General features: G+C 41.9%; 2 protein-coding genes across 3 annotated transcripts in view; one reads left to right on the top strand and one right to left on the bottom strand.

Annotated features, from left to right (window-relative positions):
- mcu (mitochondrial calcium uniporter) overlaps nucleotides 1-17,864 on the bottom strand; it is a 63,958-nt gene extending 46,094 nt beyond the window's left edge. Inside the window, exon 1 of one of the 2 annotated variants that reach the window (XM_080868148.1) lies at nucleotides 17,686-17,864. In XM_080868148.1, coding sequence (XP_080724274.1) covers nucleotides 17,686-17,802 — 117 coding nt within the window. In that variant the 5' untranslated portion in view covers nucleotides 17,803-17,864. The remainder of the gene's footprint in view (nucleotides 1-17,685) is intronic. The other variant, XM_080868147.1, reaches the window with a different exon arrangement.
- Nucleotides 17,865-22,464: 4,600 nt separating this feature from the next.
- The window catches only part of micu1 (mitochondrial calcium uptake 1), a 38,929-nt gene continuing 35,797 nt past the window's right edge, over nucleotides 22,465-25,596 (top strand). The window contains exon 1 of the mRNA XM_080869841.1: nucleotides 22,465-22,620. Coding sequence (XP_080725967.1) covers nucleotides 22,619-22,620 — 2 coding nt within the window. The 5' untranslated portion in view covers nucleotides 22,465-22,618. The remainder of the gene's footprint in view (nucleotides 22,621-25,596) is intronic.

Here is a 25,596-nt window from a genome sequence, read left to right as displayed (position 1 = left end):
ACTCAACAATCGGCCATGTGCGTATGAAAACAAAGGCACTGCGCATGCGCGTTTTACTCCCATTCTATCGCGATATTTCATTTTCCTATCGTTGCCTAACATTATACCGGTATTACCGTGAACGGTATAATATGGCCCAGCCCTACTTCTGAGGAAGCACACTGCTGAAGCTGACCGACTCTGACACGCTCACTGGCTTAGATACACAAAAAGCATTTTGGTGTGCAACAACATGTCAGCTAAATAAGACAGGAGTCATGAACCAAAAAAACCCCAAAGAAATTGTGACTCAAAAGATTTGATTTTTTCTTCTTTTTTTCCTCTGTAGCTTTTTTTATTTAAAAAAGTGTTAAAAAGGAAAAATGAAAATGAAAAGAGCCAAGTAATCGAGTTGTACAGATGGCTTTTCATTTTGAGTACATGTCTTCACTGACAGTGTTGCACTGCATCTTGCTGGATGAGATATCAAAAATAGAGAAGCTATTATTCACAGGTAGGAGGGAACAGAAGACTGTGACGTGGATAACCTTCAATCCTCTGTTAGAAAAAGGACATTATCATGGTGCAAAGGGTTACCGAGGCAACAGCAGCACCAGGATTTTCAAACATCTCCAGGAAACGGTATATACCCTTCTCACACACAAAATCAGTGTGTGTGTTTTTTTTAAAAGATTAAAATCTCTTGTAATCCCATATCCATCGTAAAATAGCAGTATCTGCAGGCGGCTCAATACACTGTAACATTAGAAACACTGCCCGCGGCTGAAAACAAAAGAGAAAAAAAAAAAAAAGTGAAACTGCTTGTGTTAAATATCGAAAAAAAGAGACACATATAACTCTCACTCTCACTTCTTTGTTTCCTTCTTCTTTCTTCTCCCTCCAATCCCTCTTCCTTACATGCAGTTCATGTCCAGGTTGGGATTTCCCCAGGGTTCCCCTTAGGACCCAGGTCGGTAAAGGCTCTGACAGTGTGAGATGAAAGCTCTGCTGGAGGTACATACTGATCCACTACGATGCCAATCTCAGCTTTTCTGCCTCCTTTTTTTATAGCTATTTTCCTTGGAAAAACAACTAGGCTGATACCAGGAAATCGTCTGGTTGCACAATAAGCGTTTGGTCTTGTTGGTAAGCAGTGCCTATGTAGAGGAATAAATGAAGATTTAACCTGTCTTTGATGGGCAATTGCCGTCTTATTGCTTATAATAGGAACATCTGAGGGCTCTTCAGCAGATGGGCTGCAAAGCAGGAAAACACCAGAGAAGACACAGAGGGCAGTGTATGAGCTGAGTTTTTTTCCATACTAGGAAGTGCCCCACCCACACTTAGATCAATGCCCCAGAGACAACAGCTACACTCAATGGCTGAACAAGGAAACAGTTGCAGAGAAAAAAAGATTGGGATAATTCAATGTAGCTGCCACATGCTGGACATGTGGCCACATTTAAATACCTTAACAACAAGATCATGGAGCATGTGATCAAGGAGCACATTCATGTTCCTTATACAGGCACTTTGTGAGTCCTGAGATTCCAGCGCTTTCCGGCGCTGCTCTCAGAGTCTGGTCTATGAAAATACGATTTTTATCTGTGTTTGTCTTCCCACACATTTTGCATGCAGGGAAAAAAAAGAAGCAAAGCAGTATTTGCTTTGCACGCCGTTTGTGGATGTGTCTGTGGTAGCCGAGTCATAGTGTTGCAGACTTTGCAATGTCCACATGTCGTTTCCAAATTAAAATGGGGATAGTGCTTCAGCTGAGTAACGAGCTTGTGTAAAACAGGCTTCCTTTTTCTGCTGTAACTGTACCGGCAACAATACATACTTTAACCTTACATCATCTACAATCCCTTCATAAAGAGCCTCTAATCACAAAGTGCAATGAAAACTGTCTCCATGGAAATACATTTTCCAACAAAGTCTCCTGGCCGCCATCTCCTCAATACTATTTATAGAATGACCACTAGCTAGCCGACAAAAGATGAGTAACAGTGTAGTGAGAATGGAAATGTCTCGTATCTCCACTTCTCTACGCTGCTTGTTTTTTTTTCCCCCCTCACAGCCTCATTTCAAAACAAAGTCTTTAAACGAGCGTTCACACAAACAGCTGACTAACACTCTCCAGCCTCACAAGAGGAAAGCAGGTTTTATGTGAGTGAAGTTGGAAGACGCTCGCTTCTGTGTTCAGAACTGATGCGAGGCAGGCAGGATGTGCACATATGCACGACGGCAGACAGCAGAGTGCAGACAGAAGGCAGCGAGGGTCATCGCTAACCTCCTCTGACAGAAGGTCACGGGACTCACAGTCTGCTGCTTTTTGACCTCCGTGTGTGGAATAACGATGAAAACGCCATGAATGTTTTTTTAAGGTCAGCAGCTTCTACCACAATGTACATATATATGTGTGTGTGTGAGAGTGTGTGTGTGTGTGTGTGTGTGTGTGTGGGGGGGGGGGGGGGGGGGGGGGGGGGGTTGCACAGTTACATGTGTATAAATTAATAAACATTCCCTTCCATGCCTGTCACAGAACAAAGTGCTGGACTAGCATTGCATTGCTGTAGCAGACACAATGCACAGCCTGATCCCATCATCTGAGCATCTCACGGGCCTCTGCATCTCTGCCTTTAACAGCCACAGCCTGAACACACTCTCACAGCTCGAGGGAAAGGTCTTCTTGAATCGTGCAGCTATTACTAATTAGCATTAGCCCGCATGAACATCACACATATTATTATCACAGCGCAGCTACGCTATAAAGAAGACACGTTCCTGCAAACAGCATTGCATTAACTTAATGACTGAAAACAACAATTACGGATGTCGGTTTTCATTGGCAAACACAGTTACTCAGCGACAGCTAACAAGACTTGTTGAGTTGCAATTCTTTTATTCCACTGATCCAAGGTGCTGATCTACTATTAAATGCTCCGTCTTGAACTGACGGCCTGATACTGCTGTCAAGAGTCAAAAGGTAAAGCGCTCTTTTGATCCAAAGAACTAAAGCATTTCTAAAAATCAGCCTTGCAGTCAAAGGCATCATCAACAATGGATTATAGCAGCAGAGCTATTTACATAAGCAATTCACTCAGTGCCCTGCTTCCCAGAGGTGCCTTTGAGAAGAGAGAAGATTGTATCTCTCACACGTCGTCTCCTCTAAGTCCTCTCTGACATTTCCCATAGAAGAAGAGGACAGAACACAGTTTTCTAAAGGATTGGCGAGTAGGCCGTGATGCACTGGCCAATGAATCTGAATCAGGTGACAATATACATGCAAGGCATCTGCCAACTAAGAGTAATTTTTGAATGTATTGATTCATTATGGTCATTGTTTCAAGCTAATGGCCAGGACTGCTTTATAGTGCTTTTAAATTTACAAAGTTTTGTATAGTTTATGCACACATTAAATGAAAAATTCTAGACAGGGCAATAAGAATGTGTAATATAACATTATATATTATTAGAGCTTCTGCTGGAAATGTTGTTAACCCCAGCGACTTCAACCAGCAGGCGATTTGGGGGGGGGTGTTAATGCTGCATTCAATTAATGTTTCAGCCGCTATAACACTAAGTGTGCGGCACAGACAGCATAATGGAGCTGTATTGGTTTAGGTGCATCTCTGCACGCACAGTAGGGGTTTAGTTCTTTCTGTACCAGCTAGAAAGCACAAAATCACTGTTAACACTGTTCTCATGTGTTAAATATTGATCTAGCAGGAACATAGACAGCGGCTAAACAGGTGAAGTATTAAATTACAACATTTGCCTGGTTCTGTATTCCTGTTATATGCTTTTTATGTTTCTATCTAAAAGGTTTCCATCTCAAAAAAATTACCTAGTGTTTTTCAGCCCAGTGGGATATCAACTTGAGCCACCCGGGCCATCGAGCTTGTAAATCATTGCATAATACAAAGTTTTCGACAAAGAACAATCTCGTGTTACCGGCACACAGATCTGGTTTCCAGTCGTGCTCTTGCATTCACCTGAAAATAAATACTTGAAATGCAGATATTGACAGTGTGTCATCCATATTACTACGAACACTATTGCTGAGCTGATAATATGCCAATCCCTCAAAAGAGTCGTTCATCCAGCGAAAAGGAGACTAGATGGATTAATCTGAACGGGATGTGGTCAGCAGTGAGGGTACAAGAATAAATCAAAAACACTCAACAGTGTTTAATGCACAGTTTATCAACAGCAGCAATACATTAACACTTCTCTGACTCATATATAGTGTGATATTATAATTTGGCCATATCTCACAGGCCCCGTGACGATTGGCACAATATCATCATAATGAGATTATCAGGTCAAAACCTCATGATCACGCAGAAGTATAGAGCACCATTACAGTGACCCTGTTGGTTTGAACGAGCCTCTAAAACCCCACCCATAGTGTACCACATAACCCCTCCGTGCTTTGTCTCATGTCCAATACCTCAGTTCAGCTCTCTGGATCAGTTATGTTTAATCCACACGCGTCTCCAGTCATTGACCCACTAGTGCTGATATAGGAGTTAATTAAAAGAGACAAGGCTCAAAGCTCAGACTCCCGATTCATTTAAAACAAGCAATTGAGAATTCAGAGGAGAGGGGCTTCTATCGGCAGGAAAACTGTTAGAATTAGGGCTTGTGAAGCCATGCGCGGACACAAAAAGTAACACAAAAGAATAATAAAATATGAGCTTAGGTTACTAAGCTGCCCTTGCTGTGTCCTGGTGAAGATATATTTGTCTCTATCTGTTCCAGCCTATTATAAATATAACAATGGGACTTGAGGGCTTGGAGTCCATTGTTGGACAGAGGTGTGCATCTTTGTTTGTCTTCTCCATGGTGAAACCCCCATGTGTGCGCTTGTGTCTACAATATGGGTAATCACAGTGCAAACAAACTGGGCGCCAGGCCGAACAGAGTGTCTTGTTTTATGGGGCTCATTGACTCCCCGGATGTGCTCAGACTCTGATCAATCTCAGCTGAAGCTCACATCTTGACTTCTAGTGGTGTAATGGGGATGTCATAAGCATCCTTCACAAAACACAGGCGGCTGATTTCAGACAGAGAGCGGGCTGGTGGTGCAAAAGCAAACGGGGCCAGAACTGAAGTTTGCGAGTCAGCCCTTTGGAGCTCTGGGGGATCAAGTGCTAAATTGTTGAATAATTAAATCAGATTTGGCAATTTAATGCATAATAACATAAAGCAAGCTAATTTTTCATTTGCTGCAGACTTCTTTCCTGCTCGTGCCTCGCAGAAACAGATCATTATGAACGTTATGGCACCCCACAGTTCTGCTCTCACACTCTACACATCCTTTTTCCTTCTTCTCATTCCCGTCACGTGGTCACGCATGCAGATGGCGATAGAGTTGCCATCATGGTATTTATTCCAGCAACTATCTAGCGAGTGCTACAAAAGAAGAGCAAGCACAAATGAAGCTCAAGAAACACACAAGCTGAGGACACGAGAGGAAGATGAGATTATTCTGAAAAGTAAGGACTTCCGCAGCCTCCAAATCTATTGGAGTCCACAGTACAATTGATTTAATATGAGATAAGGATTGATTTATTATATAATAAAATAATACAACATTCTTGGTCGTCTTTATTTGTTTGTTTAAAATCATGTGAATCTTGAAGTGTGCTTTTAAAGCACTCCTCTAAAAATAGTTGTATTTGTGTAAACAAATAGACTTTTTACATAATCTTCCCTGCTAGAATATTCTTGAGGATGACGCACATCAAATCTGAGCGCTTCTTTAATTTGCTTTTGGCCCAAAGCATGAAGTATCAGTACATGAGCAGAAGTCTACAAAACTCTGTTCTGACAGCTGTGGCTAATGCATGGCGACCGTGAGGGTAAAAGGAGCAAATAGAGGCAATGCTGAAAAGAAACAACAACCAGCAGACATCACGCCACACTGAGCCACCATGAGGAGACAATTTCTCTTAGGTCGACACGCGCTACCACTACCCGCAATGACCTCGACACAAGGATGATGTCACAGTGGCCCTCGTATCCTGTTTAGCCATGACTGGTGAAGGCCTCGCTTCACTAGTAACACAGCACGAGCAGGTTTTGTCATACAGATAAACTCTGAAACACATGCAAATTTCCCCCCAGCAGTTCTAGGTCCTGTGCCTCTCAGAGATCAGCTGGCTTTATCAGAGGAGACATTGGCTCACACGCTAAAAATCACCGGGACAAAAGACGTGCAGCCAGCTCGAAAATGTCAAGCTCTCGTGCCATTAACCCCGAGCATCGATCCAGCAGGAACAAAAGGACTGCTTATGAGCTTGTGCGAGTGTGCCGTTGTGTGTGCCGTTGTGAGGGGCCCGAGTAATTAAGAGTGCTATTAGCCTTGTTTAAGTTTGTCGGGATTCCGCTTGGAAAGTGAATCCACTGAGTCATTTGTACGCCTTAGTTGGCTTTCAAGGGCTGCCTCCAAAATCTGCAACACATGTTTTATTCTATTTTGGTTAAACTATAACTTAAAGGAGCACAACTGTGCAGTGAATGGCCAGTAATGTACTACCTATTCCTCCAAGAGACTCTAATATATACATAAATAATTTACAAAGTTACTATGCTTTGTCAGGCATGTAAAATGTGCTACTTTACCAATGCATGAAAGAGTCCGTGTGGAAGTGTGCATCTAAAGCTATGCAAAATAAATTCTGAAAAGGTACCCTGGAAGTCACAAAAGTGCTTCCAAGCAACAATATTTTTTGTTTTATTTATACATCTACTAGTTTCCTGGAAACTGGATAATGATCTTCTGAGTAAAACTCCAATTTCGAAGCAAAGACGGTTCCAGAGTTAGACACATGCAGGAATCTTTCCAATTCTGCTGTCAAAGTAATGGGAAAGTTGTAAAGGGAAGCAGCTAGTTTCTGTTCTGTGAAATAAAGGTGAGCCTGAGGCCAAGGGAATCCTCACATCATAGATTCCCAACGTTCCTCTGAACCACTTTCCAAACATTACTCCATCAGCAAAGCGGGGCTCATTCGCACATGCTTCCATTTGTAATTAAGAACTGCCTCACAGTTGACCGATATCCCAGTTTCTTCTTTCCTGCTGCCTGTCGAGCAGTCGCGATTCTCCTCACACCACCCTGGTTATTTTCTGCGTTTCACTGAAAAACTGTAATTTCTAAACCTGTCATTTATAAACTCTAGAAAGTAATACTGGGCAGGCTCAGATCAGATCAGATCAGATCAGATCAGATCAGATCAGATCAGATCAGATCAGATCAGATCAGATCAGATCAGATCAGATCAGATAAGATAAGATAAGATAAGATAAGATAAGATAAGATAAGATAAGATAAGATAAGATAAGATAACCTTTATTAGTCCCACACGTGGGAAATTTGTTTTGTCACAGCAGGAAGTGGACAGTGCAAAAGTTATGACGCAAAAATTAGAATACAATAAGAATAAATACAGTACACAGCTGTACAGAATAGAATAAAATAATATACTATATACAGTAGAATAAAATAGAATAAAAATATACAATAAGATAAAAATAGAATACGAATGCTATATACAACTGAGTAAAAATACAACGATGCCAGAAAGGATTATTGCACTTAGTGTTATTGCACATGTGTGGATGTGTGTGTTTGTTCAGTTAAAGTCTTTGTTGTGGAGTCTGACAGCAGTGGGGAGGAAAGACCTGCGAAATCTCTCCGTCCCACACCGTGGGTGCCGCAGTCTCCCACTGAAGGAGCTGCTCAGTGCTGTCACAGTCTGCTGCATGGGGTGGGAGATGTTGTCCATCAGGGATGACAGCTTAGCCGCCATTCTCCTGTCACTCACCACCTCCACTGGGTCCAGAGGGCATCCTAGAACAGAGCTGGCCCTTCGGATCACCCTGTTCAGTCTCTTCCTGTCCTCAGCAGAGATGCTGCCGCCCCAGCAGACCACACCATAAAAGATAGCAGAAGCCACCACAGAGTCATAGAAGGTCTTCAGGAGTGGGCCCTCCACCCCAAACGACCTGAGTCTCCGCAGCAGGTACAACCTGCTCTGCCCTTTCCTGTAGAGGGCGTCTGAGTTATGAGTCCAGTCCAGTCTGTTGTTCAGATGAACACCAAGGTACCTGTAGCTGTCCACAGCCTCAATGTCCATACCCTGGATGTTCAGTGGTTGCAGTGGAGAATGCTTGTGCCTGCGGAAGTCTACCACCAGCTCCTTGGTTTTACTGGCGTTGATCTGGAGGTAGTTCAGCTGGCACCAGTCCACAAAGTCTTGAGTCAGTCCTCTGTACTCCTTGTCGTCCCCATCAGTGATGAGGCCGACTATTGCAGAGTCATCAGAGAACTTCTGCAGGAAGCACTGGGTGGAATTGTGGGAGAAGTCTGCAGTGTAGATGGTGAAGAGGAACGGAGCCAGAACCGTTCCCTGTGGGGCCCCCGTACTGCAGACGACCCTGTCCGACACACAGCCCTGAGTCCTCACATACTGTGGTTGGTCGGTGAGGTAGTCCAGGATCCAGGTAGTGAGGTGATGGTCCACTCCAGAGTTCACCAGCTTGTCCTTCAGAACCGAGGGAAGAATAGTGTTGAAGGCACTGGAGAAATCAAAGAACATGATTCTCACAGTGCTTCCAGCGGTCTCCAGGTGAGCGAGGGAACGATGTAGGAGGTGAATGACGGCATCATCCGCTCCAATGCCAGGCTGGTAGGCAAACTGAAGTGGGTCCAGTGATGAGCTTGTTAGGCGCCGAAGCTGAGCCAGGACCAACCGCTCCAGGGTCTTCATCAGGTGGGATGTCAGAGCCACCGGCCTGTAGCTGTTGAGGTCCTTGGGGCGTGAAGTCTTTGGCACTGGTACAACACAGGAGGTTTTCCAGAGCTGTGGGACTCTTCCCAACCTCAGGCTCAGGTTGAAGAGGTGCTCCATCACCCCACACAGTTGGTCCGCGCAGGACCTGACGACCCTCGAGCTGATGCCATCTGGGCCCGCTGCCTTCTTGCCATTAATCCTCCTCAGTTCCCTCCTAACCTGGGTGGTTGAGAGAGACAGGCTGGAGCCTTGTGTTGAGTGTGTATTGGATGCTGTTGTTGGGGGTGGGGAGGAGTGAGCAGGGTGAATAGAGGAGGTGTGAAGTGTCTGAGGTGGAACAGCAGCAGTGGGGGTGGGTGAGTCTGCAGCCGATGTTGCAGACTGCCTCATGGCTGAATCAAATCTGTTGAAGAAATGATTCAGTTCATTTGCCCACCTCACATCCCTCCCAGGCAGAGAGTTCTGCTGTTTGTGGCCTGAGATGGTTCTGAGGCCTCTCCAGACTTCACCAACGTTGTTTTGCTGAAGCTCAGCTCAGGGAATCCAACAATGACTGGACTGATATGAGAAATTCAAGATACAGGAAGCTTTGAGACGTTTATACTCCATGGTCATATGCAAACAAAAGTAGGGCTGGGCCATATTATACCGTTCACGGTAATACCGGTATAATGTTAGGCAACGATAGGAAAATGAAATATCGCGATAGAATGGGAGTAAAACGCGCATGCGCAGTGCCTTTGTTTTCATACGCACATGGCCGATTGTTGAGTGAAACAGATGAACCAGAATTGGTTTGTAAAAATGGTGCAACTTCCGTGATGTGGAACTGGTTTGGTGTTTGTCCGTCAGATACACAACAAAGCACATTTTTTTGCAGAACATGCAAGCGGCCGTTGTTATTGTCATATTTGTCGGACTAAGATGCTCTTAAATCTGGGAGTAATCTGGGTCCTAAACTCCGTATGCTTCAGGTCAAACAACACTGCAGCATCACTTAGAGTTAAAAACTGTCTAAATTCTTTCATCTTTAATAAAACGATCAGCATTGCTGCTTTACCAGGTGTAACTATAAAGTTTAACTTCCAGGCATCCATGAAAACAAAAGTTATTACATTTAACGGAGTTAGAAGTTAGCAGGAAGCTAGCGGAAGTTAGCTCGCTAGTTTCGCTAGTTACCTAAGCATGATATTGCATGTTCTGACTGAGAGATTTCTGAAAAAAAATCAAACGTACAGCTCTGCTATCACTTCCAACATAAATGAAGACAGGAAACTAAACAGCAGTGACGTTTGTAGGGTTACTGAAGTTGGGCTAGCTGGTATATAATGATGTGCTACGTGATCGCTAGCGACACAGCTATGTTAGCATAACATAAACAGTGAAGCTGGAGGACGAACACTAACACTTTTCCACTTATAAAAGTTAACGTGAAGGTTCTTCATGGTTAGAGACAAATGCAATCGCATGGCAGGATACTGTAAACGGACCAAACTTCAGTCAGGAGAACAACTGAGATAATCCATCCACAATACGAGGTTAGTCATTAATATACTGCAACAACATGGGAATAGAGCAGAATTCATTCATTAATAAATCAATGGTACAGAAGTGGAGGAAGCAAGAAGAATGAGTTTAATAAAGTTTGATTTATCTGACTGCTTTGTTTCGCTTAATGTGTCTTATAATCCCGTGCACCTTATGGTCCGAAAAATGCGTACTGCACACTGCAGTTTAATGTTGCAAAGCACCTCTTTTTAACTTCAGTGGATATTATACATGGTTATGCTCAGGACATGTCAGCCCATTTCTAGTGGAAATGCCTTTTGGTTAAACTTTCAGCAAGGAATTTGCATTTGCACTGTTACATTTTTATAAAGCTTTAATGTACATAAAAACCAGCTTCTTGTTTAAGTGAAAATAAATGGAAGGTTGTCTTTTTGCGCTAGTAATGTTGTGGAGTTGTATTTTGTCTCGCATCAATTATATCGTCGGTTATATCGTTATCGCAAATTTTCAAATATATATCGTGATAAATATTTTTGGCCATATCGCCCTGCTCTAAACAAAAGTCTTGCAAAAGGAGGAGAAAGACTGCACTCATGAGGTGCAATTTACATCCTAATGAAATGAAAGCACCCACTCTTTTCTTTTTTTATTTAATTGTCACCCCAGACTGTCAATGTGTCTACACAACATCCATCCAACTCTGCAGCTGCTCTTAATTCACCATGAACTTGAATAAACGATGCTATACCCAATCAATATTTCCAGAAGGAAAGGTCAACCCAAGCTGTATTTTCCAGACTCTTCATAGTTCTTCTGAACTGGTTTGTGACAGGTTGCAAATGTCCAGGTAAGATCCAGGTAAGAATTTACCCCGGTTACGCATGACGATGCCATGAAAATGACTGTGGACAAAGCAATGATTTCAGCGCAGCAAAAGTGAAGTATAGGTTAACAAAGTGACGGGACAACACGCGAGTCTGGAAACCGTTTCCCATAACTGTCACATATTTTTGACGAATTCGGGTAAAGCCGACCTTCACACAAGCTAAATCTGCCCGGTCTAATTTACACTGCTCATTTGGACCCAGCATTCCCACTGATTTGTCACAATAATGAGACCAATCTCATAACTAATGGCCTGAAAGGGCAGCTGATGACCTTCGGGCTCTAGTAGCAACCTGCCCTCCTGGCAGAGGATGCCACAAGCCCCCCGATCTGAGATGAGAGAGGGTAACCAAGCGATGCCTCCATCCATCATCACATTACGCAAGTTGGCCTAATTTAATGTCCTTTTCAGACCTGACTGCAGACACGCTGGGCCACACAGAAACATGGAAAGCAGCTAATTAGTCTACGCCAACAGCAGAGGTTCGCCAGTCATTTTCCACTTCAAGGATGAAATGCCATCCGGATTACTAATGAGGACTTTGTCCATCACGACAGTCTCACCCATTGCAATGCCAAACGTCACCATAATGAGGCGATAACTGAAGCATGCAGATCCTCGCTACAGTAAGGTGCTGGATCATTAAAATAATAACTGCACGGTAAATGCAAAACAGGAAACAGATCGAGTGCTACAGTAGCGACCACACTCGCTAAATACATAACACGGCAGACAGCAAACAGGCTGCAAATGATTGGAGCTCCTCAGAGCCTAAAAACTGTTTTGTTTTTTCCCTCTTTATGCCGATGAATTTGCTAAAGTTCACCTTGTTTTTTTAAAGGCAGTAATGCAGAACGTAGTAGTTAGAAAATTCACAGCTGGAGTATTTAGAACATTAGGCACACACGCTTCTACGGCATCCTTCTAACAGGACTAACCTACAACTGTATTTTAAAGCAATACTCTCCAAAATGAAGCCAGTAAACTGTAGAGAAATGAAAAGAATATGTTAAGTTTCTTTTTTTATATTTACAGAATTGTACTTATTATACTACAAACAATGACATACATATGTAATGTTACACAAATTTTACTACATGTTCATTTGTGAGTGTATGTGTGTAAATAGAGCAGTAGGAACAGAAAAAAATCCCATGTGGGGCAGCCCACAGTGGGTTAACAAGGCAGAGACAGCAGCCAAAAAGAGAGCACTGGGTGATTTCTCTGGGGCGCACACAAACCTCAGAAAGAAGAAAAAAAAATGTCAAACACGCTTCTTGCTATGGGCCGTGTGCCTGTGCTCTCAGCAGCTCACGGATCATTAAGGGCCAGTGAGCGTCAACTAGAAAGCAAGTTTGCTAAAAGATATGAAGCAGTGTGAATGAACACAGCGGGTGAGAAGCTTCGCCTCCTAGCACGTCCACACACGTGCACACAGGTACACGTGCACTCACTCACACACAAAATAAGTATTGGACACGTCACAAATTTTCTTGTAAGTGAACACATTTCTAAAGGTGCTTTTGACATGAAATTCTCAGCAAATTTTGACCAGTCAAACTCTCCTGTCAGTGTAAATAAGCTTAACTACACATTTAATCTATGAAAGATTTTGATATAAGAACAACAAGTGCAAGTTCAAATTGATGAAGAAATGCTACGTCAACATCAGTACGTCTCAGAAAAACTGAGACGTACTGATGTTGATGTAGCATTTCTTCATCAATCTGATGAAGAAATGCTGCTTTGGGTTGAAACTGTAGGAAAAATATCTGGAAAATCTCAGAAAATGTTTCGTTAGCTTTTGTTATTTAGTTGTTTATCTATTACTTATTTACTTTGGTTCAGTAGGAAAAGCTGAAAAACACAGTTAAAAGTCTAAAATGTATATCATCCCTCACATTTTCCAAAGCTGCTAAGCTGACCAGAGTGGAGTCTTTGGCTGGTTGATTCTGGCCCCTGGGCCTTATGTTTGACACTCCTGTTTTAGCTGAACTGTTTCACAAACTTGTCGACCTAACTGTAACAGACACAGTGAGTCACCCTGCCGAAATCTGTAGATGGAAAAAAGGCCCATCCGCCACATAACTCCTGAACCACAGCAGACCCTGGAAATTATTCTGGCTACCACTCGACAGGGTGACCGCCACCAGAGCTGACAGGAGCTCTGTCATTACTACGGCCGCTAAAGCTATCAGCTTTTCATCACCGTAATAAGATGACAACACACACTTGTCATTTTGTCTGGTGTTAAGATAATCCATGATCTTTTCACGACACTGCCACGAAATGCCAGGAAAGGTGCTGCAGCATGAGCCTTACAGACAGGAAAGAGACATAAGTCTGTACTGCCTGAAGCTTCAGAGCGAGTATGCGTCCACATTCTGGTGTTATGAGTTACTGAGATGCATTTAGACCCAGCCAGACTAGTTCATGTCCCTGGCAGAATATAACCCACAGTGGTACCAGTTTACTGTCACGTCAGCTTAATAATTAACACCCTAGATACGTTTTACTTCAACTAAATGAGGAAGTGCACCTCTTTATTTTCAGCTCATCTCTAAATTAACTCTTTATCTTTTATTAGGCTACATGCACTTTTACCTCAACCTTGAGTAAATGAACTATTTTGATTTTATGCTGGCCCAACTCCTTTTTCAGGCAAGTTTTGTTTTTTGTTTTGTGTATTTTATGTTCAATATAGGTATTTGTTGTGCCTGAAAATGAATAAATAAATGAATGAATGAATGAAAACAAATTAAACTGCTGCGGGTGCTCGGCTTGGCCTGATTGCTGGATTTGTTTTGATAAAGACGCATGATATATACCCAGAAGCCACTTTTGCTCTAAAAAAAAAAAAAAAAAAAACAATCAAGAGATTTCAGGAAGTAACTACGAACTTGGTAAATATCTTTTTGGGAATGAGGAAAATCTATTTAGAGGAAATCCTTTTCTGTCAATGTGGCATGCTGTGTATTTTAACAACATTTACTTCTTCCCCGCTTTATTTGTTCGTTTAAATCAGGATTGGCAGGAAGAGTGGATGGCACGACATAACAACTGGCACAACCGGCATGTTATTATCTGGTTTACCTGTTTCGACCTTTCACACAGTGTTGCTCTGTTAATAACCAGATGATTTTTGGACAGATTTTATGCAAACAAAACCAAAAAAACAAATGCATGCGGGTCACAGCTTGGAACAATGTCTATATGTTAGTGGGTAGTGAATCCAGTCACAGTGTCTCAAGACACCCGTTTGACTAAGATAGGTTCCCAGTGAATCGGGGTAAACTAACATGCCCGTCTGGCAAAACAAGATTGGTTGCCTCGTTGTTATTTCCTGTTCATTACTCTGAAGCTCACTATCTCAAACTCATAAACACTGGTGCTAGTGATCTTGGCTAATCAGTTTTTCAAGCTCATTATAGGAACAGATATGGCTTAGACTAAAAGTCGAGTCACACTGCAAACTTTTAAAACAGTCTGAATATAGCCAAACAATAAGAGCACTGCTGACGGTTCTTTCAGATTCTTCATATGGGATGCGTTGCATGAATTGCTTTCATGTATCTTTCTGACATGGTTTCACTTCAGGTTTTTAGGGTTTTGGGTCATCTATGATAAAACTAAAACAGGACTTTATAAAAGTGAAATCACTTAGCGTCACGATAACCGTCACTTACAAAGACAATGAAAGCCCTGCGAGAAAACTCAGATCAGCTTTCTCACCCACTCACCCAAGAAAAACTCATCCCACTAAAAACGCCCCTGTGTATAGATAGTAATCCAATATCAGCTATGTTGACCACACATTATTATCACTTCTCTCCTGCTGAGCTACTGGCCATGATGTGATAACATCTGAGAACAGAAACGAAGGTCATCGTTGTAAAACCCAAATGTCATAAACAAACGGTCTCTGAATTGCCATCAGTTATTTTTCACACAACATGGCGTCATACACCTGCCAATCATCTGACTGCAAACTGAAGACTGGACTCATTAAGTAGCAGATAAATGGCAGCCGAATGGACATTTCCCCCATCACTTCATACCATATACCTGTTTCCCCCCTCAGTCTGTAAATGTTGGATCGCTGAGTCTGAAACCAGTTTGTCCGTGAATGGTAGAATAACATTGATGGAACTGCCATTGCGGACACGTCTATCAGTCATTCAGCTATCTTATCACCCTTAGCACAGCCACAAGCTTAGAGTCACTCTCTTATCACACTAATCCGGACAAGTTCAGAGCTGAGTCTGTGAAGGCAGCACGGATAAATTAGTTTACTCCTTTACTGATTGGATTAAAAGCCAGGAGCGGGCCTCGGCCCCCCGGCCCCAGCTGCTCTAGTCTCCAGCTGTTCAGCTTTAATGAACATAGGAGCTTTAATGTAAGTAAATGACTACAAAAAACAATATTTAATGCCTTTTATTGCCACATTTTCCATTAAATCACATATTTTAGATGCAAGATATGAACATATTGACTATCTCGCAGTACAGAAACTCCTGACTGATTTATAACCCTTTTACAAGGAGTATTCCCAGTGACTCGCCACTCCTACTACACATCAGGAAAGCAGCATCATATATGACAGCTGGCTCAATATTAATCTAGTGCAGGTTAAATGCAAGCATATGGAGTACACTGTCTCCTTTGCAGCCCCATCATCAGAGCCATTACACAGCTCTACATTTCAAGTTAGGCTCTAGAAACCATATTTAGGTCTTCTTTGAAACACGTGTGCATACAGCCTGCATGGAAACTGTATGCATCCCACTGCAGCTTTAATCAACACTAGTGCCGAAACAGGGTTTCCACTGGAAGACTCACAAATGAATACAGAGGCTTGGCTGTCACAAAGTGACAGGCCCGCGTTAGGGGCCGCCGCAGCCACGCTTCACTGGACGGAGACACAATATGACAGACAAACAACACTACAAACCTGGGCAGCCTGAAATAAAATGAAAACTTATTAGCGGCCAACTCTGGCAAGAGACAGTGAGTAGTAACGTGCTTAAAACAGTTAAGGCTTTCTTAGAGATGGAAGAGGCCAAGAATATCAATTCAGACTCAAATTTTTTCACTGTAATAGTTCACAGTGGGTGATAGTTCACAGTGGGTCTAGTGTGGAGATATGGAGTGTGTGTGTCTCTTCTGACAGCTCCTTAACCTCCGGGCTGGCCTGCTTCGCTGAGAAGGAAAGCCTCATTTAATTTCATAAGGCCTGTGGAAAGTGTGCCTGAAGATGGTGTCAGAGATAGAGAGAAAGACAACAAAACTCTCAAAACATTACATCAGTACTTCTAACTACTGCAAAGACTTCCACATTCCCAGAACCCCATCCTGGGCTTCTCCTCCCTCCTCAGGCTGCTGCTGGAAAGACTCACAGTTTCCTCTGCCTCTGTGACACCCCCCCTTCTGACAAGGGGGGAGGGGCGGGGGTGACAGAGGCAGGAAAACGCTGTGCAACTATTGCATGGTAGTGACAGCTCTGTAAACGCAATTGCCTTCCTGTTATTGTGAGCATTGTTGAGGGTGCATCCATTACTACAGTGACCATGTAAAGAAAAGACCTGCATCAGCTTGCAGGAATACCTAGGATTTCCCTGATGAATGGGGAAACACCCACAGGGAGGGGAGAAACAGCAGGCTGGCTGGAGAGTCTGACATCATCCAAGTACAGACTTCCATGTTTCTGTGAAGCCTCATGTGTCAACACTGAGTGCATCTATGGATAACTCTCTTCAGCTCTCTTGCAGACACACACACACACACACAAGCACAACTTCCTCCTCAGGTCTGGACAGATGTTCATTGTTCTGAGTTTCTGCTGCTGCACAAACACACACCAGGTAATAGCAGAGAGATGGGGCTAACCATCAGCCACGGGCTCTCAATCACACCTTTACTGCAAAAGCACAAAAAATAAGGCATCCATACCCTTCCACAGTCAAACCAACCCTAGCAGGTACTGCAACCTAGAAGCTCAAACTGGGTCTTATTCTAATTCATATTCGCTGATCAGAATGATACTGGGATTAACATATGCCTGCAAAGTTGAAGGATTTCTTCTGGGTTTTGGGTTTGTTGTTGTTTTTTTAAATCACGGGTTATGAAGCTTTTGAGAGGCGAATGTTTGAAGGCTAGTTACAGTAAACGGCGGGGCAGCAGCAGCGGGGTGTCGATGGGTTTCAAGTGCTCCAAAAAGCTGCATTGCCTCTCTGTCAAACCTCTACGTCCCACCGTGGATTAAAATATCCACGCGACACCAGGTTGGGATACGTATCATGACTCGTCGTGTGCCTCACCTTTACGTGAAGCTCGACCTCAAAGAAATAAATGAAGTGGGGGAGATATTGACGCTAGTTAGCTTCACTTCCTTAGCCAGCCCCGCTTGCCTTCTCTCCGGTCCAGCCTCGCCATCTCGGTCCCTACCCCTCTCTCTCTCTCTCTCTCTCTGTTTCTCTCTCTCGGAGCTGTCTCAGACGTCCTGGGACTTACCGGTCTTATATGCTGATGATGCCGCTGTGAAGAGACAACAAGTGCGGGGCGGCTGCTGGCCACCGCTCCGCTGCTCCGGGACAAGAGGAGTACTGATCTACACACTTTCACAGCCATCTCTGTAGTGAAAGCTCGCCGTGAAGGAGACTGCTGCGGGCGGGCGGACGGAGAGGCACCGAAGAAGCACAGAGGGAGGGGTGGGCGGGTTTGCGGGGCTGGACTATGATATACACATGCCCAGTGTTGCACCAGTGTGCTAAGATAATGCACTTCTGTGCGCACTAGTTCAAAAAAATGTATGTTATGCGAAGACTGCAGTACACCTGTCTCCAGTGACAATATACCCTACTGCAATTCAAAAAAAAAAAGAAGTCTGGTGATAGTGGCATGGGTGAAGGAACTATATACACACATCTCGGTGAAAATCATTGTTTTTATGTCTAATGTGTTTAACCAAATAAGAAAACATGTGTACTATGTTTTTGTTGTTTTTTAAAAAGAGGGTTTCATTCTTAAAGCTTCACACTTAACACAGTGCACAGTGCAACCTGTCTGAATGTCTTTCTGTCACTCGTCACTCTATCCATCTATAGCCAAATATCAAATATAACCTGTCCTTCAGTCACACTTGTGTTCCTGGATCAAATATAAGTGAACTGATCTTTTAAACAGGTAGGCTTTCATTACATTTCAGAGCTTCTGTGGCCGTTCAATGGGGCAAGCAGTTTATGAGGTGCACTGTTTTCTGGAGAATCATCCATCCACTGCAAATTCAGCTAATGGGAGTGCTAATGGGTCTGTTTGGTCAATGAATGTCAAGGAGACTCCCCACCGTGGAATGCAACCTGTTTTTGTCTGTAATCTTTGACCAAGCCCATCATATAATACCACCTACCACACCTGTGTTGGTCAAGGGTGAGTCCAGATAGGCAACTCTTAAAAGACAAAAACAAACACATTTTGTGTAATTCACCGCAGTGATTTATGTGATCACATGGTTTCTTATCACAACTTTAGATCCAAAGTAAGGAGCAGAAAGATAAGGAATGAGTCAAATTCGTTGTTTTGTTGCTTGTCTTATGTTTTTTATAATGTATTTATTTCAAATACAGTAGCAGTATGTCATTGCTCCTGAACTCATCCCAATTCCTTCTGTACTTCCTCAGGTGCACTGCATCAGGCTGTGTGGGTGATGCAATTTAAATGCAAATTCCCAGTCATGGACAAGGATCTGCTCAAGGCCTCAAGCCTGCATCGATTCACAGGGCGGATCTTTTGTGTGGTGCCAAACACTACCGTGCACTGGCTCAAATAAACCTTTAGACGTCTGCTCTAACTGTGTCACGGCGGTGGTGCATTTGCACATGATGCGTCAGCAGTGTAAACTAAAGAGCTTGCAGCAAAGAAAAGCTACCTGCATGTATTAGATTTCATTAGAGCTAAGACGTGTATGATTTGTTTGTACTCCAAACTGTGTCCACAGCATTAAATCAGCTAATAAAGAGAAGCTATACATATCAGACCGTGGTGTTTGATCTCAGTGTAACCTAAAATGCCCTACATGCCACATTATTGTAACAGCACAACTTCTTATCTTCCTCAAAATCTACAGTTATGATACTTCGGGTGAGTTATCACCAACGTAAAGACACTAACACTGCAGGTGCAAGAAAATAAGACCAGGTGACACCATTCCTTTTGAAAGTAACTAAGTATTTAGATATATCCAAACCAAAGTGGGGAAAAAAAACCACTTTATGGAAAATCTCAATGATACCCCAGTTAATTTCACTAAGACACTCGTGTTAATACACAAATTAAAATAAAAATTAAATTACTGATATAAATTGGACATGACAAGTCTCTACAGCACTAAATTTGTGCGACTCAAATAAAACCACTGCTGACAGTAATCTTTTTTTCCCCCCAGTTATCCTCATATGATTGAATTTTTAATTTAATTTTAATAGAGACGGTACAGATTTGAAACACCCTCTGCCACCATTTCTCAAGGTCATGATGAGTGATTTGAGGAGAGTACAAAATGAGGTGTGTTTGGTTGCCACGTAAATATGAGTGTTCACACATGTCTGTACTTGAATGAAATGTCGCCCAGCGTGAAAATACAAAAGAGCTCCACCCGTGGTTTTATGAAAGAAGTAACGCTCAAAGACAGCATGCATGGGTGTGCAGACGTGGAATACGTCAGAGAAATAAGACTGATGTTAGTGGAGCCAGCTTTTGTTCTCATGTCAAAAAAAGAATAAAAAAGAAGGTGTTGTTGTTGTTGCAGACGAACAACACACCTTCATGGATTTACAAAGGTGTTCCTCAGTGTGGTTCTCAACAGTGTGACACCCTCTTAAACCAACCAAAATTAAAAGAGTTAACAACAGTGTCTAAACATCCTTCTAAAAACAGTTGAGGTTTGGTCTTATCTCCTGCTCCACCTTTGCACTGCCACATTTGCAGGATGGCTTTGATCAGTAGTGGAAGGAAGACATGTTTCTGAATATGCTTCCATGCCTACAGAAACATTTTTGGCCTGGATGTTCATATTTATTTATATGTAGGCTGACATTTGCACTGCATGCATTCTTTTTTTTTCTTGTCTCACAAGTTTCATAGAAACTCCATTTCCATTCTCTGAACTGTAGCCCATTAATTTTGTACAAAATGTTATAAACCAACTTTCATGTTATACATGTTTATGGGTCAATAAAGGAGTCAATATGAATAAGAGCACTGCTGTGGAGTTCTAGGTGACGCTGAGGTTATTGTAGTAAAACTAATAACATCCAATTTGAAATTTCAGTATTTGACAGGTTTCTATTGTGGCATTCTGGTGATACATTGTGAGTCCTAATGAACTCTATGCTGAGGAGCTGCAGGCATATTTAAACAGTGTCCCTTATTTAAGAAAAAACAAACAACTGTAGACTAAAAGACAGCACAGATACAATTTGTTCTAACAAAGATTTTATGAAAAGATAAAAGGAAGGGGAATGGGTGACAATTTGCAAAGGAGGAAGGCAGCAATATTAGTTGCGGTGTGTGAGCATGTGATATTATTATACTGTTGATAATCACTTCAAGTTTGTATCACCTGTTTGAGACAACACACACAGACAGAGACACAAACAATCATAGAGAGCTGACTCAATGAAGCATTTCACTGAGTTATTATAAATTTATAGTTTAAGCCATGACACCTGGTTGCATAAGCATTGCATCCTACTGCATGTAATGCAAAGATTGTATGACCTGAGGCTGTTAGGTGGACATATAACGTCTTTAAGGCTTGTGTGTTCAATTTCAGATATATCTTGCGTGTTCATTCATTTCACTTAGTAGCTAAGGGATAAATGTTATCAATCTAAGTCTGACTAATGAGAATAATTAATATTATTAGAACTCTTCTGACATTTCTGGCATTTCTAAAGGCCTAGGTTGTGCATCATTGTGAAATTTGGGTGACATTGTTAGTGGATGTGACAAAAGCCTGCAGTCATGAAACGTCCCAAGGCAAGCTCAGCCGCTCTCCAGTTTTTCCTTTCACATTTTGCATGCAAACCACCAGATATGTTGGCTCTTCAAGGCAACAATTATAACTGGCACACTGTGGAGAGGCTCGTTATTTAATCTGGAACTCTATAAAGACATATGACTGAAATCAGACACTCTCTTTCAGTTCAGTTTAATATTGTTACATAATACCAAATGAAATTTATTTTATTCTAAAATTTTAAACCTGAAATAGAATTGTTGAATCTGTATTTAGGCCTAACATTAGTAGGTACACCTTACTTGTACTGGGTAGGAGCCCTTTTCCCCTCAGAATTCTTCATGGTATTGATTCAATAAGGTACTGGAAACAGTACCTCAGACGTTTTGGGGCATATTGGAATGACAGCATCACACAGTTGATTCAGATTTTTGGGCTGCAAACCCATGAAGCGACCCTCCTGTTCTTCTGCATTCCAGAGATGCTCTATTGCATTAAGATCTTATTACTGTGGAGTAAAGTGCACTCATTGTCATGCTCAAGAAACCAGTTCGAGATTATTTCAGCTGTACAACATGGTGCGTTATCTTGCTAAATGTACTCATCAGAAGATTGGTACATTGTGGTCATAAAAGGATGGTATGCTATGCTGTGGTGTTTAAATGAGGCTCAGTTGGTTAAAAAAACAATCCCTCACAACATTACACCACCAGCAGCAGCAGCCTAAACTACTGCTGTGAGGCAGGATGGATCCACGCCTTCATGGTCTTTACACTAAATTCTGAACCTACCAGCCAACTGTTAGAACAGACACCGAGACTTGTCCGACCAGGCGATGTTTCCCCAGTCTTCTATTGTCCAGTTTTGGTGAGTTTGTGTCAATTGCAGCCTCTTTCCTGTTCTGAGCTAATAAGAGTCCCACTTGGTGAGGTCCTATGCAGCTGTAGCAGTGTGTTGTGTGTTCACAGATGCTCTTCTGCATGCCTTCCTTGTAAAGAGTGGTTATTTGAGTGAGTTGAGTGCATTGCCTTCCCTTGAAGCAGTCTGTCTGTTCACAAAGAGAACTGCCACTCTCTGAATATTTTCTCTTTTTGGACCCTTCTCTGTAAGCCCTATAAAAAAAAAAAGTAAAACAGTTGTGCTGTGCTGACCATAATGTACCTATTCGATTAGACAACTTAAAGTCCCCACAAGACTTTTGATTTTCCTTTACTTACACTGTAATTCCGCCTAAACCTGGACGGAGGGATGATGGGAGGGTGCCTGTGTGAAATGCATGGGGCTGGTACGGAGATGTTGTCCCACCCTCTCTGAAACACGGAACTATTAGCGCAGTACTCCATCACTGCAGACACACTGAGCAAAGACGTACTCTGAATCGGTGAAGACGTTATTACTTTGGACTGAGTGGTGTTTTTATCGCTGCTTATGTAAGTAACCGTGCCTCCTATGAGCTATAAGAAAGCTCCGTAATGACGCAGTGTGTAACAAAACGATGAAATAGCTGCTAGTAGAGCTAGCACTTGCCATTAAATCTAACGTTAACTAGCTAGCTCGCCAGCGTGAGTTACCCCACGAAACAATTACTTGACTGCCGAACTAACCAGCTAAATATTGACATTAACAAGTGACTGACGATAGAAGCATTTAGTTTATTATTGGTTAGACGGGTAGCTGCTAACCTTGTAGCCCGTCATGCTGTTGTCAACGAAGTTAACTTGCGGCTAAAAACAAAACACTGGGATCACTATCAAATGAACAGCTCTAGCTGTTCGTGTTTCCGTTTCAACATGCCAAACGCAACACTAACATCACCTTAACCAGTGTTTTTGAGCCAGTTGTTGACAGCTAGCTGTTTTTGTGTGTGTTTTTGGTGTTGTGTTAACAGTGGGCCATGTCATATTGAACACAAACACAGGAAGGTGTATCTTTCAGTTGTTTGTCTAAGATTATTATTATTGCATGTTTACACGAAACACCCAGAGACTAAAATGATTATGCTTCAAAGGATAGTGCAATGCTAGCTCTTACCCAAAGAAAACATTTCCTAATTTATTTGGGAACAATACATAGCTTTTTTGGGTTGGGTGTCGCAAAACACCCATTAAAAATTCAGGTCTGCATGTTTGTCTTTTATGTTATGTATATGATTTTTAAAAGCTTGGATTGAATTGAGGAGCACAAGTATGAGTAAATGTATAATGCATGTATGTAAGAGGCCATGTAAGGCTTTAGAAGTAATTTCTGTAAGTTTAAAATCAGCTACCAGGCAGCCAGTGTATTGTAACAAAGGTGAGAAAGTCCTGACCCAGATACACTTGACAACGATATGCAGTTTCTGAAAGCTTTAGTTATTTCTTTTTAATGAGGTACTGGTCCATATATCCAAACTGTTCTTTTTAAAATTCTGAATGCTCTTGATACTTCTGAAAATAACCCCATCTCTCTGTGTATGTGTACCCCTAGGGTGGGAAAAAAAGTTTGTTTAACTGGAATGAATCTGTGGTCTCACCTGAGATCATAAAATGTAATTTTTAATGCCATAGGCTATTTAGATTACACCCCCCCCCCCCAAACACACACACACACACACACACACACACACACACACACACACACACACACACACACACACACACACACACACATTTTATATTAAAAAAAGGTTTGCTTTTAGGTAGTGAAGAATAATTGTTGAGGACATTGATTTACCTGCTCCTTCTTCAAGTCCAGGTCCAGTGTGCCTTGTAACTAGACTTACGATGATAGTTTTCTATCATTGTAGCTTCAGCTGAACTTAGCATTGAGCTTCTGGGAAAGTGTAAAAGCAAAACTCTCTAATTAAAAATGTGCTGGATTCAAAAAATTAGACTGAATTCTTGAAATATGATGTAAATTAATCATTTTTAAACACTCATAAATACATGAAAAAAGTTGCCTGATATCGTGAGGGCGGCACTGGATTTATAAAGCTGTAATAACAGGATGGAGTTTAATAAGTAGCTAAGTCATGCTCTGCAAGGTTTAGGATATTTTTACATGTACTTTGATAATAATGAGCATTTAACTTTAACACAGCCACCCCCTTTGTTGTGGCTGCTGTGTTCCAGATTTAGCTTGCGTTGATGGAGTTGATGAGGAGACAAGCATTGCAATCAAAAACAGCACTCAAAGTTTGAGCATGCCAAAGGAATGAAGTCTCGCACTCAAATTTCTCCAAAAACGTGCCAAGACAAAGCATTCCTGCATGGTTAAGTACAGGTGTAAAGAAAGAAAAAAATTTATCAGATGTTACTCCATTATAACCTAATTAAAAATATATATCAGGAACTCTAACAGCTTACAATTACCTTTAGTTTGTAATCAAAATATGCACGCTTTTAAAACTTTTTTAATGTAAGGTTTTCAAAAGAGTACATTGAAGGACTCTTTGTTGGTTTGTGATCAGACTGAAAGGATGATGAAATGCTGTTTTCCTTATGATATTCTCTCTTTTACAGCTTTGCTGTTTTGTTCAGATGAAAGATGTATGTTTTTCATTATACAGAACGTGCACACGGTAAAATAGAGCAGAGTAGAAACCGAATAAATGTATATATGCCACATAGATATGAATGAGAAGCAAATTTTGGACTGACTGCTTCATTTCTTTACATAGTTAGACATAACGAATGGGCAGGTTTTTGTTGTAGTGTGGCTCTCTGGCTTTTATGCAAGTTAGTTTCCAGTGTCCTTTCACAAAGTTATTATCTGAACAAGCTTTAGGCTTCCCATTTGGAGATTACACAGAGCGTGTATAACTTCCCCTTTGAAAATGTTTAATTTCACTTGGTAGATGTATTTCAAAGATTTAAGCAAACATTATTAACTAGTTTAAATGAGTGACCCTCAACTAGTAGCTAGGAATCAAAAAGATCAAGAAATTTAAATCCATATTTTATGTTCATCCCTTTTTCTTTTTCTTTTTAAATTGAATCTGGCGCATGTGTGTGCTTGTCTTCTTGTCTGGCGGTTGGAGGAAAGGATTCACGAGATTGTGTCAAGTCAGAATTTGAAAAAATATACAAAAAATATGACATTAGTTCTTCAGTTTTGTAGTACATAAAGTGTCATTGCTCCATATTTTGCAGTGTAGTAAAGTTAAGTAATGCACCTTACTGCCTTACTTCCCAAAATCAAATAAAACCCAAGGTACTGCTGAGAGCTAAAATCATTACAAATTCTTTCAGCTGCAGTACAGTAATCACCGTAGCTGCCATAGTTGTTACAGTCAGGAGCAGTGTCCAGACATCACATTGCTGCAACACCACCCCTGGGGTGGTTTCCCTGCCATCTCACTTTTTCTTAGTCTTTGTTTTGTTCTGTTACTCTGTACAGAGGAGCATTTCAGAGTGTCAATAACTGTG

The sequence above is a fragment of the Rhamphochromis sp. 'chilingali' genome (assembly GCF_963969265.1).
Source record: "Rhamphochromis sp. 'chilingali' genome assembly, chromosome: 20".
NCBI lineage: Eukaryota > Metazoa > Chordata > Actinopteri > Cichliformes > Cichlidae > Rhamphochromis > Rhamphochromis sp. 'chilingali'.
Note: the sequence above shows the minus strand (reverse complement) of the source record. Positions and strands in the feature narration are given on the sequence as shown.